Genomic DNA, 18913 nt, shown 5'->3' on the forward strand with positions numbered 1-18913 from the left:
CCATCTTTTTTATTACCTCTCAACATTGAGTATACGAGCACTTTCTGCATCAAACTGTGAATGTGAGATCCCTGAGCACTTAATGAAGTCTGTAGCTCTTCTCCTGTGTCTGCTGCTGGGAGGATCTGCTTAGGCTAATTTTATTTTATTTTATTGTGTGGGGAGCAGGTAGTTATTGTTATAAGTATCATTCTGATTAGGGTGGGAAAGCTTTTTCAAAAAGGCAAGTCTTGCAGTGAGACCTAAAACTGGACAGACATAATTTTTGTTATGTCACATGGAAGTTCATCCTATAGCTGGAGCTGGATCTCCTTCACCAAAAATACCTTATATCTGGTTCACACACACACACACACACATACACTTTCTCCTAGGCTTGGTGATTGGCATTGTCCCAAAGAAGTGCAAGTCTTGGCACATCATAAATGGAGATGTGATTTCCAATGTAGGTGGATCCTGATCTACTAATGGCTTTGTGTTCATGATCAGAAGAACCCCTCCACAATATGTGGCTTCTGGGGGAAGAACCCCCCCCCAACCGCTCATTCCAGGTGGAAGCTCTACTCCTTGCCCTAATTAGATTGGCTGCGTAAATTATGGGTGGCCTTGGCAGGATTAACCCTGAGGTGAGAAATGCAGAACATAATCCTTAGTGCTCAGATGAGACAGGGGTCCTACAAACAAGACTTCTTCACTACACAACCCTGATTCATTCTCAGAGCCACTAGATTTTAATAGTTAGGTTTCAAATAGACCCTCCTTTCTCTGCACCACATTCAAATAGCCCTTCAATACTCAGGAATCCCCGAGTCTCCTGGAAAGTCATCCCTCCAAGACATATTTTGCTGTATGGCATCATGGTAATGGACAAGTCAGGTCTGGTGTCAGAAATTAAAGCACCCACTCATTCTATAGGGCCCATTGACTTATGAGGAGAGGCTGGGGGAATTGGGATTGTTTAGTCTGCGGAAGAGAAGAATGAGGGGGGATTTGATAGCTGCTTTCAACTACCTGAGAGATGGTTCCAAAGAGGATGGTTCTAGACTGTTCTCAGTGGTGGAAGATGACAGGACAAGGAGTGATGGTCTCAAGTTGCAGTGGGGGAGGTTTAGGTTGGATATTAGGAAAAACTTTTTCACTAGGAGGGTGGTGAAACACTGGCATGCATTACCTAGGGAGGTGGTAGAATCTCCTTCCTTAGAAGTTTTTAAGGTCAGGTTTGACAAAGCCCTGGCTGGGATGATTTAATTGGGGATTGGTCCTGCTTTGAGCAGGGGGTTGGATTAGATGACCTCCTGAGGTCCCTTCCAACCCTGATATTCTATGATTCTATGATCAATAAGTATATGAAAAGCATCTATCCCCATGGTACCTATAAATCAGGCCCACATGCCAGAGCATTTTCTTCAATCCATATAACAGTGACTCTGGCAACAATACAGAACAAATGCTAAACAAACCAGAATACAATGACTACAATTACAATTCATGTAGTGTGGCATAAATAAGAGACATCTGAGTACATGAGTGAATTTCACCTGCTGTCTTGATTACAGCAGTGCTACTTATAGAAATACTGGGACTGCTCACCTGTGTCTGCACTTTGAACTCTGCAGTGTTTTGGGGAATGCACTCAGCCCTGCTGTATCAGGCAGTAGATTATGTACATGGATAGTCTCCAGAACTTCGTAAAAATGAGTGTGAATATCTTACCGTCCTCCTTCAAAGATTTTCATTCACTCTCTTGTTAATGACTTTGTCCTGTTTACTGTATATTCAACTGTTTCACCTTTGCAAAGTGGGGCTGGGGATGTCAACGCTATCAAATAATGTGAAATTGTATATATGACAGTTTGCTGTAACAGCACTTGACTATGTACAATATTGAGCATATTTAATATCACCCCACACCAGGGAAGAGTTAAGCTAAAGTGTTGTTGAATATTTAGATTCATTTTGCATCTTACCTTGGCCCTGAGCACAGAAAGCCCAGAGAAGCTGAATGATGAAACAACTCAGCAAAGTCATTCTGGTGGTTGACCAAGTAGACCCAGCACTTGTAATGGCTGACGTTGAGTTCTGCTCCTCTCTGGATTCTGGCCTCAGCAACTGCTTTTAAAGATTGATCTTGCTTTCTAACCCCTCCCTGTAGTTCTGTCTATCACCTCTCTTTCAACATCAAGGTACTAGAGATAACATATGTAAACTCCACCGGAAATACAGTTCAAGGGTTTTTTTTTCAATATCCTCTTTCATTACATGACATTTCTCCCCACACAGCGTGATCTGCGATATACTTGTACAAAGTACTAAGACTTCTACTACTGGGAGTTCAAACAAATTCCTCATGTGTAAATATCAGATTAATTGAGGTTGCTTAAGCTACATTTTTGGTCTGCAGAAACTTTCACTGTGCATTCCCCAGGTTGGTTTTCATCTCTATTACTACATTCTTTTTTTTTCTGCTTTCCAAAATGGTCTATTAATTGTTCAACACAAATTTTCATACTACATTCTGCTAACCTAAGAGTTCATGTAGAGTTTCTGTGGGTCTGAAGGGGCCTATAGTTTTGAAATGCTGGAAAGGGAGTTCAGGATTTATTCATATGTTTAAAGAGGGGTTCCTGGCTACGGGAAGTTTGAGAACCACGTGCACAAGAAGCATTTGTTGGAATCTTCAGAAATTCCTATTTGGAAAAATGAATGGGGGTTTTCATCAGTTTTTAGAAACCACCTTTTTTCTTTCTTCAGAAAGAAGAAACACACCATACACGATGGAAGACCATTAAATTGATATCCCATCATGTCTGACTATTTCATTTGGCACATGTATTTCAAAAAAATGTGTCCAATTGAAAGACTTTAGTTGCTGAAGTTGTTCCAAACTGAACATTTTATTTGAAATTACAGCTTTTTCAACTTTTCTGATTTGCCAAAGTTTTTCAAAATTTTTAGATTCACTTTGACTTGAACATTTTTCTTTCTTTATTCCAGAATTTTGGCACCGCCAGTGAACCAAACAAATCAGTTCTTCATGAACTGATTCTATCATGTCAGACTATTTCATCTGGCACATGCACTTCAAACAAAAAACCAATGAGACTCAATGAAAGAATTGGGTCTTCAATATTAGAAACCTTGGATCTCATCCCACTTCCACCAAATTTGACCTTGTTCAAATTCCCACTTACCTGCAAAGAAAAAGAAGAGTGGTGAAGCACACAACATCATGAACATGATGTAGTACAAGAGGAGACAAACACATTGGCTAACAAGACCAATGCCTCTTCCACAAGGCTACAAGGGGATTTTTGGGGGAGGGCATTCACTCAGGACTTGCCCAGTCATATGCTCTCTGGCAAAAAGACATCAATCTACCAGTCTGAGCCTGAGTATTGTACTGTCAGACAAGAAACCACTTACTCCACAGAACTGAACTAAAAAGCTAATATTTTTATTTATGCATTTTCAAAGCCAACTGCAGAATATAAGCTGAGTGCAGTGAGAGTTCAGGGATATGAGTTTTGTGTGGATCCCCTCCACCATTTGTTTTGAACCAGTGCACACAGAAGCATTATAAGCACCTATTATTTTAGAAAGTAGAGTATTCTTCTGGGAGTCTTGGAAATCCTTTTATGAAATTACCCCAAATTTGCACCACTTGCTCTAGTCCTATACTTGAAATATCATAGCAATTTTCAAGGCAAACTCGCTGCCCTACGATTTTACAGAACTTTTAAAATATTGTCTATAAACCAAAACTCTGCTGCAAGCTTAGGTAGGCGCTGCCCTATGAACAATGTTCAGAAAGCCGCAAATGTTCTGTTTTACTAAACAGCCAAAATCAGTATGGTCATTCTTAAGTTCTTATGTTTTTTGATAGTTACCCTGAATGTCTGGAACACCCTCCCTTCTTCTTTATGAAATTCCCCAGGATCTCCTGACCCCAGAATACAGTTCCTGTCTCTCTTGCTGTATGACCAACCCCTTCTCTTACACACACATCAGTTTTAGATTAACAAGTTGCTGGGACCCTCTCTCTCTGAAGGTGGCACGATATCCTGGATGTATTTGTATAGCCCCCTTTCCCCTGATCAAAGGTAGCAGGATAAGGGTGCAGCCAGGCTGGCAGATGCAGGAGATAGAACCATGTCTATCCTATGAGGGGATATCTACACTAGAGTTTTTACCTCAAATTAATCGAGTACCAATTAATTCAAGCTAGTTAACATTTTGTAAAGGCTACTTTGGACTCTCCTCAAACATTTGTCCCAGAATACTAACATGGTTTGCCCTAGGCTGATCCTTCTGGTTAACCACAAACATTTGGGAACTGCCCAGATTACCCTTTACATTCGCATTAAATCCCTTGAGTTAACCATCAGTCAAATAAATGGAGGTAAAAAAACTCTAAGGAAGCCAATTCCTGAGACACACCATGGTCTCTGTGTATATAATGTCTTCTGCAGTTTCCACAGTATGCATCCGATGAAGTGAGCTGTAGCTCACGAAAGCTTATGCTCAAATAAATTGGTTAGTCTCTAAGGTGCCACAAGTACTCCTTTTCTTTTTGCGAATACAGACTAACACGGCTGTTACTCTGAAGCATTTCACCAGTGGAGGCTGTTATTGTGCAAGTGCGAGTGTTTATCAAACACTGATCAGAAGGTCATTGGCCAAACAGACACTTTGAATTCTGGCATGAAGCAGTACTGAATGTGTAAATCATGTTTTGAAAGAATCCCCCTTGTATGCCAAAGGCTAAGGAAAGAAACATTGTCATCATGGAGTAACTTATCCTGGTGTTTTGAGTGGAGTCAGGATATGGCCAACCAACTACCACCTACAAATGTTACTGTTGTCCGCAGTGTTTCCGATGGACACCTCTGCACAATATCTGGCAGGGCCTGGCCTGGTAACTCTGTTCTTCAGCAAAACATCTCAATGACTATTTATTTGGAGACTTATTGGGTAATACAACGAGTCTAAACATATTGGTTCAACCCCCAAAATACATATTTATTTTATAGAATGAACAGAAAACAATACAAATAGGTGCAAAAATTAAATGAATGCAATAGTAAGGGTGAAATTTCCATTGCACATGATTTAGGAAATGCAGAAGTACTGTGATGGTTCCCCTAGAGAACTAATTTGCATGTATGCACTGAGAGTGGAAGGATGACAGCAGCTGCAGCAAGGTGGACAGGTGAATCCTGGCAGGAGAAATACTCTGTGAGAAAGGGTGTGGGCAGAAGTAGCTGTATATGGGATGTCTAATGATTGGAATAAAGCATATATCTATTCCGCTTTTGCAATATGCATGTGTCCCTGTTCTGTGGCCTATTTGGGACAGACCCACAATTTTCCTGCACTCTGGCCAAAGAATCCCATCAGTGCTGTCATAAATATAAAGGGAAGGGTAAACCCCTTTGAAATTGGTGAGGCTTTTTATCCAACATTTCCCAGGAAAGGGAGGGTGCAAGTGTTGGGAGGATTGTTCATTGTTCTTAAGATCCAAGGGATTGGATCTGTAGTCACCTAGGCAAATTGGTGAGGCTTTTTACCAAACCTTGTCCAGGAAGTGGGGTGCAAGGTTTTGGGAAGTATTTTGGGGGGAAAGACGCGTCCAAACAGCTCTTCCCCAGTAACCAGTATTAGTTTGGTGGTGGTAGCGGCCAATCCAAGGACAAAGGGTGGAATATTTTGTACCTTGGGGAAGTTTTGACCTAAGCTGGTAAAGATAAGCTTAGGAGGTTTTTCATGCAGGTCCCCACATCTGTACCCTAGAGTTCAGAGTGGGGGAGGAACCTTGACAAGTGCTCACTTATTTTCTATTCCCATCTGGTGGCTAGGAAATTCACCTCAGTGACAGCACTGATTTAATTTCTAATTGACTGTCAAAAGAGGAGCAAAGAATTGAGAATTTAGTCACAAACCACATACAGTTCACAACTGCAGAAATTCTCTGCAGATTTCAGGTCATTTTTGTGTAGTCCTTTCATAATATTTTAAAATTTCTTTTCAGTTTATTTATTTATGTGTTTAACACATAGAACAATGTTTTCCTTTCAATTCTGTTAAATGACTGTCTAGTCTGTAGTTACAGCTCTTAAAAAAAACAAAACATTTTCTTTCCACAGCAGCCAGCCGTCAACAGTGATGGAGGACCCAGCTAAAACACCAAATATTTTCCTGAACTAAACTTTCTGGTTTGCAAATGTCACAAGATCAAGATTTCAAATGATTCTTAGTTTTGACCAGGTGGGAAATGTTGCTGTTTCTGCCAGCCAAGAGAGAAAACCAGAGAGTGCAGAGGCACATGATTTCATTTTAAAGTTAAGAAGAGGCACTGGTTTGGTTTGAGTTTTGGGTGAAGATTTAGGTCCTTCCTTAGAGTTACAAAACCTATTTGCCCATCTTATTGTTGCTTCAAATTGTTGCTTCAAATTTGTTATAGGAATGTATATTTTGATCAAAGACATAAACAAGCATGTGAACTGACAAAGATGAATCCAAGCACAAATGATGACAAAGAATAGGAGATAATGTGTAAATATTACAAATAACTGGTTAATGGCCTCAATGATCCTGAGGTGCTGGTTAAAAATATCTGTTTCAGGCTTCTTATTTTCATTAATCTTGAGTAACTGTCAGATAAAGAGAATAAGAGAAAGTAACAAGTTAGCGCTAAGTGTACAATTTAATCTAATAATAGAAATAACAATGCGATGATCCAGGTCATCTTATTTCTCTCCATCACATGGGGATTCTACCAATCAAAACTTACCAGTTTTACAAATAGAGAAAAAGTTAATGTAGCAACCTGCATGGAACCCAGAAGGATGGTCATGGGTTGCAGAAGAGAAGAGTTCGAAGAAGGGCTCCAGGCACTTAGCCTTTGTGTGTAGATGATTTGCATTGTTATGTGGCAGTTGGAGCAACTCTGTAAAAAGTGGCTTTACTAAAGAGCTAGGTTATTTTCAGTAAGAATAGAGTCCTCTCATTTTATTACCTAGCACTCAGCGAATGAACCAAACATATCACAAGGCAGGGCGCGAGGAGAGACAGCGCATGTGTGGGCCTAATGGACACTGGTACCGAAGATCTCCAATCGGCAGTGCAGGGATGCAGGCACACCTACAGTGGAGCACCCACAGGGACCCTACTCAAAGAAGAATACGAGGTTAGCAAGTACATTTTCAATCTGATATGTTTAGTATACCGAGTTGGGTTTTGACATTTCTTAAGCAAGACAAGACACAAATGCAATTTACTGCTACACCTTGAAGGAGGCAACCAGCTATTCTTTGTGCATTCAGCTGTATTTTGTCCATTATGAATATGAAATCCATGATTACACGTAATTATAATGACATCACCATCCCTATAATGTTCCTTTGAGGTCTGAATCTACCATTATCCACTCCTGAAGGATCACATACAATTTCTAACGAGAATGAGACAGACACATTTTACAAATGAAAATAGGCCAGTAAGCTGTACAATCCATCAGCAATTATTGTGATTTATCTCTGAATAAAACATATGGAAATTGCATAGGAGGGAACCTACTGTGCTCCCCCACTTTTACTGTAATGCTGTTTAAGAAGTTGCCAAATAGAATGTGGATGAACTGATTTTTAATTGAGCAATACGCATGCCAGAGCTGGTCAAAAATTTTCAGTCAAAGCTGTTGCTTTTAAAAGAGAAATGGGTCTTTTTCTAAACCAAATACTTTCACAGAAAAGTTTGGGTAGCTTGGTTTGAAATTTTTGTTTGGAATTTTTCCAGTTTTTCATAAAAATTGGATATTTAAAATCATGTTTTTTCTACTCCCGTTTTCTTCTTTTTAATGTAATCAGCTTAACCAAGCTGCCATCTGGAAGGCTTTAACATCTGCGTTGTAGTGATCAGAGCAAAGAAGCAGCTCTTTCACGTTCACTTATTCCTATCATTGCAGAGTGCCCTCTACTGAAAGCAGGATATTTGAGATACCCACTAGAGCCCGTCTCTACTTACCCTTGCATTCTGGATAGACAATTGCATTTCCATGGTACTGCACCATAAGACTGAGATAAATTAGTTGCAAGTGCATATCCTGGTTTGCAGCGAAGCTCAAGAAAATCATTTCATTTTAGGTACACCCATTGTTCTCATTTGCTGTCCCATTCAACTCTACCATCCGGATTTCCATTTCTTCCACTGAAATAGCACATGGCTCTAAAACAAGAAAAAGAAGCAGTTGTCTTGGTAACCCCCCACACCCCCAGGTAAGCACATTAAAGTAATGTGTTTACACAGGTGATGAGTTTTGTTCAGTGAATCTCTAAATAAACCTCAAAGCCTAAGAAAGCAGTATCTTCTTTACCTAAACAGAGTGGTGCTTTTGTCCAATTCCCATTGTCACAAAAAGATCTGTTCTGTCCTTCCATTGCATAATTTTTTTGGCATTTGAATCCTACAAAGGAGCCAGATGTGTATCCTTTTTCCAAGAATGTAGTTGTGTCTCCATTCTCAATAGTAGGTGGACAGCTATAGTTTTGTCCAGTTTCTAAAGGGAAAAAATAACAATTATAATAATCTTATGAAAAAATGGTTATGATGTAATTTTTTGGCTTTGGTACAGCATGTGGAAAATGGCTCCTTGTCCAAGGTTAGGAAAAACACTTGTAGAAACCCTCATGTGGCTGAGCTAGGCACAATGACCAAAATACTAAGGGCCTTATCCTCAGCTCATGTAGATTAGTGTTACTTCACCTGAACACAATGGGGCTATGTCAGTTTACACCAGCTGAGGACAGGGCTCTGAATTTCTCTGGTTTTATTCACTTAATTCAGACACTAATTTTTATAGGTAATATATTTAGTTGTATATCTCGTATTTTGTACCTACCTTTCTCTTTCACACTCTTGATTATCCATATTTGTATTATGGACATACAAAACACCATCAAAATCGATGTTAAAAGATTATTACGATTGCAAAGTAAAGCATTCAAAATACGTACATGCATTACATTAAAATCTTTAATAGCATGATCACACACTATTTTTCCCACAGGACCCCTGCCTCATTCAGTGCACAGACTGGCCAGTGCTCACTGAATGAGATGACTATTCAATATTTCTTTTCATCCTCATCTTTCTATGTTCAGCCCATTGCCTTATTGGCCTCATTACTCACAAATGCTAAAGGCAGGAGGAAGGCACTATGCAGCCCATCCCAAAAAAGTGCCACTAAATGTGAAGCTGCACAGTGTTTTCAGCTGTTAGAAGCAGTCCCAGGGAGATGGGTAAGTGGGCAAATGGCAGTTGATGCTGTCCAAAGCAGACACTTATCACATGGCTCTGCAGTTTAGCACATGGTCATCAAAACCACTATATATTTTCTATATATACAACAAAACTAAGCTAAAAGACTGTTAGGACTACTATATGAAGCATCCCAAAAGTTAAGAAATTCCAAAATTAAGGCTGCCTGTATAACCTTAACTTTGCCCCCTGTGTTTATACATTATGACTGGCCTTTAATGCATAATCATACTGTATTTTTTCTAGAGCAACCCGGCCTCATTCAGAGTGAAAGCTGAACAATGAATGAGGCAGTTGTTTAATACTAATTTTTGCTCACAGTGTTCAATGTGAGCTCTGTTTCATTCACTACACATTCTGCAGTGGTCTTGCGCACCCCGACTCATGCAGTAAAAAAACTTCTCATTCACCATCTAATCTACTCACTGAAGCAGAAATTCATCCAGGCACAGAGAAGCAACACAAGGTCTATGCACCATTTATGCCTTACCTTGTGCTGGCCCTCTGAACAGCAATGAATTCACCCTGAATGAGGCAAGAGCCCTGTGGAAAATACAGTATACCATCATTTAAGTGATGCCTCTAGAGGGTGATGCCTCATGAGTGATTATCTCTAATGTAAGGGGCAGGTATCACATTCTGTCTTATTATATGTGTGTGTGTATATATATATACACACATGTATTTTAACATTTAGAAATACCTCTTTTATTTTCCTTGTCAGCAATGTCAATTTTATAGTTGTAGTGAGAAATACTTTTAATCTATATCTTGATGAAGATAATGGGTCTGATACTCCACTCTCTTGCATCTTACAAAACACTTTCTACCCTGCAGAGAGAGAAACTACAAAGCAGAATGGGCATGTTTTGCAGTGACTTACTACAGAGCAGGTAAATGGCTGCGCAAGATGAAGGACACTGAAAAATCAGGCTCTATCATTTTCATTTTTTCTGGTTTTTCTTTAGCACCGTGTAGCCTCACAAAACAGCAATTGGAGACCAAAAATCGGCTTCTGTCCAGTGGCCGAAGACATGCACAGCTGATTCAGAGTGACCACACACTGGAATTTATGTGCAGTGAAGGATATACCCTCACCACCCCTTCAGTCAGGAAGTGTGTTAATGGGCACATGGACTTGCCTTCATGTATCTGTGGTAAATCTGCACTGTATTTTGATAATTCAGTTTTTCAGTTTTATTTGCTCTCTTGTGTACAGTCAATTAGGTGCATGTAGTGTGCTTAGTGTTCTGGACTGTGACACCTGTACTATTCTGTCTTACAGCTAGAAATGGCAGAAATATCATGTGGCTTTTCTTACTTTTGCTTTTAGAAAAAGACTCTTTTTTTGAGGCCTGGATGCTTGAAAAGTTTTTATTCTACATTTGAAAAACTACCTGAAAATCCCCCTTCGATTAATTACAAAGTTGCTGTCAGGAATAACTACTGCCTGTGAAAACTTAGAAGAGAGGAGTGGGTCAAAACAATACTTATAATTGAATTCTGTCTGAATGAAACAGTGTCATAAGTATGCACAGTACTTTACAGAGCTCAAACAAGGACAAGGTCCCTTCTCCAACGAGCTTACAGTCAAATTCAGACCATCACAATGCACGGGATAGCACTTCTGGTACCAGGACAGTAGGCTCAGAGATATTGGTCGTTAAAATGATGTAGAAAGTAACAGTGGAAGAGGTGAATTCTAAAGAGGGGGTCTGAAGTAGAGGATCCTTTTTGCACAGAGTGGGCGGCTTTCCCACTGTAGGGAGTATATTGATAGGAGGTGCAAAGTCACAAGAAGCTCACACTTCAATCACAATATAATTGCCAATCACACCTTCCTGGCACTCATGACTCATGCAGGTGGGTGAGAAAGGGTTAAAAAAATATTCAGGGGGTTAGAATTTTGGTCTTGAGCCTCGTTCTTTGCTCCAGGCTCTAAGGGGCATGGTGGGCTGTGGAGTCAGCATGTTTAGCTCTTGGTTAGGATCTCGGCAGGAGGGAGCAACTTGTGTTTCTCTGTAGCAAATCTTCATACTCTGAGTCTGAGTCAGTGATAAGTGGGTGAATAATGACTAAATTTATAATGGTAAATTTATATGTAACTATGGGAAAACCTACCAAGAAGGTGAGGACATTTCATGTGTGTGTGCTCATGAATATAGTCCTGAAAATCTGCACACCAAAGTTATATGCACAAAGAATGACTGGTCGCCTTCTCCAAGATGCATCCATAACAGTAAGCAGCATTTATGTTCTATTGTGTTCCTGTTTAAAAACTCGAGACATGTTACTATCTTGATCTGCCTAAGATAAACACCAAAATACCAATTCTAGCAGGTGACTCGTCATGGCAATGTACATTTCTGACGTGAGCAACTGTGCGATCATATTGCTGTGATATTCACCCTTCCTCACCCAGTCCGTCCCTGCTGTTTGTCATCCCCCCTCATTGTGTTGTATCTAATACAGTAACTCCTCGCTTAACATTGTAGTTAAGTTCCTGAAAAATGCGACTGTCATAAACATACAGCTAAGGGTAGCCTAGAATTCCTCCTTACCTGTAAGGGGTTAAGAAGCTCAAATAACCTGGTTGTCACCTGACCAAAAGGACCAATGTGGAAAGAAGATACTTTCAAATCTGGGAAGGGGGGGGAGGCTTTGTTTGTGCTCTTTGTTTGTATGTTCTCTGGGGGGAAGCAGAGAAGCATCAGGTCAGAAAACTACTTCTCCTAAAATCATCTTAACATGAGTCTCAATATTGCAAAAAGAGTAAGTAAATAATGCAAGGCGCGTTACCTTACCTTTTGTTTTTAGCTTGTGAATTTTCCCTGTGCTAAGAGGGAGGTTTATCCCTGTTCTTTTTTTTTTTTTAATTTTTGGTAACTTTAAAGTTTTGCCTTGAGGGAATCCTCTGTGTTTTGAATCTGATTACCCTGTGAATTTACCTTCCATCCTGATTTTACAGAGGTGCTTCTTTTACTTTTTTTTTTCCTTTATAATAATGTTCTGGTTTTTTAAGAATCCGATTTACCTATTTGGTTGGTATATTATTCTTAAGCCACCCCAGGAGAGGGAGTGAAGGGGCTTGGAGGGATATTTTAGGGAACAGGAACTCCAAGTGGTCCTTTTCCTGAATCTTTGTCTAACTCACTTGGTGGTGGCAGAAGTACCCATCCAAAGACAAGGAAGGATTTGTGCCTTGGGGAAGTTTTTAACCTAAGCTGGTAGAAATATGCTTGGGGGTCTTTCATGTGGGTCCCCACATCTGTACCCTCGAGTTCAAAGTGGGGAGGGAACCATGACAGTGACTTTAAGTGAAACAATGTTAAGTGAATCCAATTTCCCCATAAGAAGTAATGTACATAGTGTGGGGTTAGGTTCCTCACACTCTACAAGGCAGCACGAATGGAGGAAAGGGAAACAGCATAGCAGACAGAGACAGACACCCTGTATGAGAGAGAGAGATTGCCCCTTTAAGTAGGCTGACCCCACTCTAAGTACACTGCCTTTTTAAGTACAGTAACTCCTCACCTAAAGTCATCCCGGTTAACGTTGTTTTGTTGTTACATTGCTAATCAATTAGAGAACATGCTCATTTAAAGTTGCACAATGCTCCCTTATAACGTTGTTTGGCAGCCGCCTGCTTTGTTCACTGCTTGCAGGAAGAGCAGCCTGCTGGAGCGATCTGGTGGGGGATTGGAACCAGGGTGGACTGGCAGCCCCCATATCAGCTCGCCGCTCCCCTAAGTTCCCTGTGCGGCAGCTGCCCAGCAGGCTATCACCCGCCTGCAGTTCAGCTGTCCCTCCCCCCATTGCCATGTGTGGCTCCTGCCCTCTGCCTTGGAGCTGCTCCCCGGAGCCTCCCGCTTGCTGTACAGGAGGGGGAAGACGGGGGACTAATGTCAGGGTGTCCCCTTCCCCTCTGCTCCTGCTCCCCACTTACCCCATCTCCATGGGGGGGGGGGGTGACACGACAGGGCTCAGGACTGAGGGAGCTTCCTGGGGAGGGGATGGAGGAGTCAGACTGGGAAACAAAAGATTCCCGCTATATGTAAATTCTATTTAAGGCTGGTGAGTGAGTTAATCAAGGTCACTGGTTCTTTACTGAATCCCTGCCCAGGATGACTGCTGGAAACACTTAAGACTGATCTGGGGAGAAGAATGGGGATCCAGGCTGAGAAAGGTCAGCCTATGACGGGTATACCTGGAGATTTGAGCTGCAAGCGGTGCAGTTTACCTTCAAGAAACTCTGCAGCCTGCATAAAACAACATTTAGGGTGAGAAATTAATTTTTGTAGCCAATTTCTTTTATGTTATCGAGCCTAGTCTGCGTGTTTTGTTTTATTTGCTCAGTAATCTGCTTTGATCTGTTTGCTATCCCTTATAATCACTCTAAATTTACCTTTTTAGTAAATAAACTTCTTTTTTGTTTATTTAAAAACCCAGTTTATGCAATTCATGAGGGAGGGGCAAAAAGCTGTGCGTTGAGCAGGGGGTGTGGGGTGTGATTTTTATGAGTGTGTGCTGTACAGATCTCTCTATACAGCGCAAGACAATATTATTTTGGGCTTACACCACAAAGGAAGTTTGCACGTGAGTGCTGGGTAGATCCCCGAGCTGAATCCGCCCTCACAGAGCTGATTTCAGGCTGTGTCTGCAGTTGGGTGTGGCCACACTTGTGTGTGCTAGAGAAGGCTTGAGGGCCTGGAACAGCAAGGACAGAGTTAGGAAGCCCAGGTTGGTGGAACGGGTGGGCTCAGTGGGACCCAAATATATCAGGGGGTACCCCAGAAAGGGGGGTCTAACCATCACACCCAGCTGTGCCAAAACTACTGGTTTTCTGCATACAAAAGCCAGAGCTGGCATTGGGGGGGAGCAAGCAGGGCAATCGCCTGGGGCCCCATGCCACAGGGCCCCTCATGAAGCTAAGCTGCTCAGGCTGTGGCTTCAACCCTGGATGACAGGGCTCAGGGCCCCAGGCTTCAGCTCCATGCAGTGGGTCTTTGGCTTTGTGCCCCAGACTCCAGCAAGTCTAACACTAGCCCTGCTTGAAGGACCCCCTGAAACGTGCTTGCAGCACCCCCGACCCCCCCCCGCCCCGCAGGGGGACCCAGACTCCTGGTTGAGAACCCCTGACCAAGATAACAAATGCTGATAGGAAAAAATGCAAAAGGGAACCAGAAAGACTAATGTAGTCCAAACAATATGCCCTGCCCCATGAAACATGATCTCCTGAAATCAGCCGGGCTGGGGAAGGACAGGACTTCTCCTTCCCCTGCATGGCTGTTAAGGAGAGAGATCAGACCCACCTCCACAGGCAGCGCAGAAGTGAGGGTGATACACCCTCACTTCTGCACTGCAGCAGCCCCAGAGCTGAGCTCCAGACTGCCACCCCACATGGCTCCTGCTGGAGCTGAGGGCACCCGGGCTCCAGACAGGACTTGGGGCTTTCACCCCCTGGAACTCCTGCCTGGGCTCAGGGACCTGGGCTGGGGGCTGCCATCTCTCGTAGCTCCAGTCCCTGCAGCTCCTGCCCGGGCTCAAGATTGCTGGCCCCCACCACCACCTCCCCCTGGCTCCAGCTGGGGCTTGGGGCAGCCGGGCTCTGGGCTGCTGTCCCTGATAACTCCTGCTGGGCGCCAGGGCACCCAGGCTCAGGGCTTCTGCCGCCCCACCAGCTCCTGCTGGAGCTCAGAGCTTCCACCCTGTGGCTCCTGCCAGGCCTGGGGCACCCATTTTTCAAATTGTCCAGGGCATGGGCAACCTCCCTACTACAGAGGGTGTGTGTGTGAGAGAGAGAGAGGCGCTCACGTTTTATGGAGATTTATCTTTCTGTTTTGTTAAGGACAATTAATGCAAAAACTTCTGTGTACCTGTTTATAGCCATTCATGTGTCCTGCCACCAGAGGGTTATGGACAGTGTAATGACTGTGCACATGCCCTGACGGGACTGACCAATACATTCATATCTGTACTTCAGAGACAAGGAAAGCTCACCAAATGTATGCAAAGTTGTTAGCAGCTTCTTGACTTCATTATTGTTTATTTGATAACTAATCTTCCCCTTATGCTTTCCCCTTTCCCTGCTTTGCACAGTGTATTTTGCATGATCCCTAACTGGTTGATTCCTTCCAGGAGAATTTTGTATAGGTCTTGTATTGCAGACTGTCATTGAACTCAAATGTTGTGACACTTCCACCTGCCTGCTTGAAGCTCTTCTCAAAGCAATTCCACTGCTTAATTATATCTGACACTATTGTCAGGGAATAGACAATGCCAAACTGAAGCCAGTATGCCTGTCACTGACAGGACCAGAATCTGTTCAACCTTGTATTTAGCTGTGACACTGAGTACCTTCCCCAGAACTGAGGAAGAGCTCATTGTGGCTCAAAAGCTTCCCTCTCTCTCTCCCCCTCCAATAGAACTTGGTCTAATAAAAGATATTACCTCACGCACCTCATCTTGCGGAGATCCAGACCAAGGGTCCATCTAGTCCAGTATCCGGTCTTCCAACAGTGCCCAATACCAAGTTCTTCAGAGGGAATGAACAGAACAGGTAATCATCTAGTAACCGATCCCTTGCAGCCTGTTCCTAGCTTCTGGCAAATAGAGACTAGGCATACTTCAGAGCATGGTTTTGCATCTGTGCCCATCCTGGCTAATAGCAATTGGTGGCCTTATCCTCCATGAATTTATCAAGTTCCTTTTTGAACCCTGTTATAATCTTAGTCTTTACAACATCCTCTGGCAAACAGTTCCACAGGTTGACCCCGTGTGTGTCTGTGTGTGTGTTGTATGAAGAAATACTTCCTTTTTTCTTGTTTGTTCTAAACCTGCTTCCTATTAATTTCATTTGGTGACCCCTAGTTCTTGTGTTATGAGGAGGAATAAAGAATACTCCACACCAGTCATTATTGTGTAGATCTCAATCATATCCCCCCCTTAGTTGTTTCTTTTCCAAGCCGAAAAGTCCTGGTTTTACAAATCTCTCCTCATATGGAAGCTGTTCCATATCCTGAATCATTTTTGTTACCCCTTTCTGTACCTTTTCCAATTCCAATATATATATATTTTTAGATGGGGTGACCAGATCTGCATCAAATGTGGGTGTACCATAGATTTAAATAGAGGCAATATGGTATTTTCTGTCTTATCTATCCCTTTTCTTATGATTCCCCACATTCCATTATCTTTATTGATTGCCGCTGCACATTGAGTGGATGTTGAGAACTATCCACAATGACTCCAAGATCTTTCTTGAGTGGTAACAGCTAATTTAGACCCCATCATTTTATGTGTAGGTGGGATTATGTTTTCCAATGTGCATTACTTTGCATTTATCAACATTCAGTTCCATCTGCCATTTTGTTGCCCAGTCACCCAGGTTTCTGAGACTCTCTCAGATGTGGGAGTCCCAAGCTGAAGTCCCCGTTCTAATGAATTTTTTAGTTAGTTGGGCAGACAAAGTGGAACAGCTACAATTGGAGACTTGAGAAAGACATATACCAGAATAACCGATTGCCTAGTAGTTAGTGAATCATCTGCATGACCTGACTTCAAGTCCCTGCTCCGCACCAAGCTTTGGACTTAGATCTCTACCTGTGTGTGCACGTGTGTATGCACACACACCGTAGGGTACAATGGCACCATCACCTAGTGGTGTGTATTTTATGAGAAAGAGCTGACCTGACTTAGGTGCTTAACTCCAGGAAAGCGTTCACAACTGTGTATCCTGAGTGGAGAAAAGTGCTCTCAACTGCCACTGAGGGTTAAGGCTTAGGCCACAGCCTTGTCCTTGGCATTCCCTACTGTCTAGCTTAGGTGCCCTCTTGCTTAACCTCCTGGCTTTTGTGAATCCCAGTCTAAAGATATATACATTTGAGGTGTGGCGCCCAGCTCCTATGTATGTACCCACACTAACTCAGTCCAACCTAGCACCTAAAAGTAGCCGGTGGTGCTGCAGCACGGGCAATAGCTTGGGCTCGCCCCCCCAGGTAGGTAGCGGAGAGTCTGGTGGGGTTGTACGCACGGAAGCTAGGCCAAGCTGGTGCTGGTGCCTGTGCAGGGCAGGTATGTCTATAGAAGCGGGGAATCCCACCTCCAAGCTCAAACATAGATGTACCCTAGGGTGACTGACTCTCCCCATGCATTGAATAGGGAGCCTGGGTGACTAAATTTGGACTGTGGATCCACTAGGAGAATCAGTAACATAAGTGCTACAGGCAGTCTTGCAATAATGTGAAAAACTTCAACATTCACATAATTTTGGGGAAAATACATGACCAGGTTTTTTTTTTCAGCTTTTATAGTGACGTGTGCTTATTTGTGTATGCCACAGGTCCAGAACTTGATCCATTCCCTACATATAGCATCCCCTCAATATTCACTTTACCTTCATTTATTTGTCTGTGTGGATTCTGATAATGATTCATCTCTGTCACAGCACTAGTCTAATTTCCAGTTTATTGCATACAGTGGAAAATAGGAATAGAGAATTTATTCACACACTGCCAAATGCATGTATCATGTTGCTATTTAAATTAGCTGCAGGCTTTCATCTTTGTCTCCATTTTTCTACAAATCCTAAGATTCCTTCCCTCTTTACTTCAGATTATAGTGTTAATAAAAAAAAAACCCAAAAAAGTACAAATAACAAACTTTTTAAGAGTGGTAAATGAAACACACAAATCTTTAGTTTTATAAAGGAAAAATAATTAAGACACTATGAGTTTAAACTTTAACCAGAGAAGTCAATGTTTTCTGTACAACTGTGCTAGATGACAGGATCATTTTTTGGTTGCATGGACTAAAACGTTTGGAAAAATGATCACCAACAGTGAATACCAATGGGCAGAATTCAAAAAAGCCTCCATGCGTATCCCAAACTTTCTGGTGTGGTGATTGGGCTAAAAATCTCTCAAGATTAAGGTTTCTAATGAGACTTCCTGGAGTTCCTGATTTGGGCCAGAGGGAAACACCACTGCTTTCTGTTTCAGCAAGCAGGAAGTGTGTAATTCAGGATGTGCAGATGTGTACAATTTCGCTTAAAGTTTCCTTTTCCAAATAGCATAAAAAGCTGTAGTTTGATCTGAGTTTGAACTTATTTTCCCATCTGTTATTATTTTATGAGTGTATATTTTAAACCATTGTGACCAACGATAAAAAAAGGGACTGAACTGATACATGTAATCAATTTAAGCTAAAATACTGACAAAGGACATAATGTGTGAACACTACAAATAACCGGTCAAAGGATTTTGATCCTCAGATCTGAGTTAAAATTATCTGCTTGGTGCTTCATTTTATTCATCCTGAAGTATCTGTCAGAGAGAGAACAAACAGCAGAAAATCAGTTTAGTAGATGTCAATTTTTTTAAAACAAATATTATGTACAAATCCCCTATGGATTGCACTGGATCAGACTATTGATTTCAACAGAATGGCATAAAACTCATACTGGATGGCTTTAATATTTTTTGGAAAGGAAATGGGAACAAACTCCATCAAATGTTGTTGCAGTTACCCCTGAACAGCAGTGGTTGCAGTTACCCCTGAACAGCAGTGGTTCAACTACTTTTCATATTAAAAACTATGA

The 18913-nt window shown here is 42.0% G+C and overlaps 1 protein-coding gene across 1 annotated transcript in view; it reads right to left on the minus strand.

The window, feature by feature from the left end:
• The window catches only part of LOC311524950 (complement factor H-related protein 5-like), a 139835-nt gene that overhangs the window by 87652 nt on the left and 33270 nt on the right, over positions 1-18913 (minus strand). The window contains exons 8-9 of the mRNA XM_084636623.1: positions 6564-6650; positions 3192-3297 (exon numbers count right to left, since the gene is read on the minus strand). Coding sequence (XP_084492749.1) covers positions 3192-3297; positions 6564-6650 — 193 coding nt within the window. The remainder of the gene's footprint in view (positions 1-3191; positions 3298-6563; positions 6651-18913) is intronic.

This window comes from Lepidochelys olivacea (genome assembly GCF_965140295.1).
Source record: "Lepidochelys olivacea isolate rLepOli2 genome assembly, chromosome: 8".
Lineage (NCBI taxonomy): Eukaryota > Metazoa > Chordata > Testudines > Cheloniidae > Lepidochelys > Lepidochelys olivacea.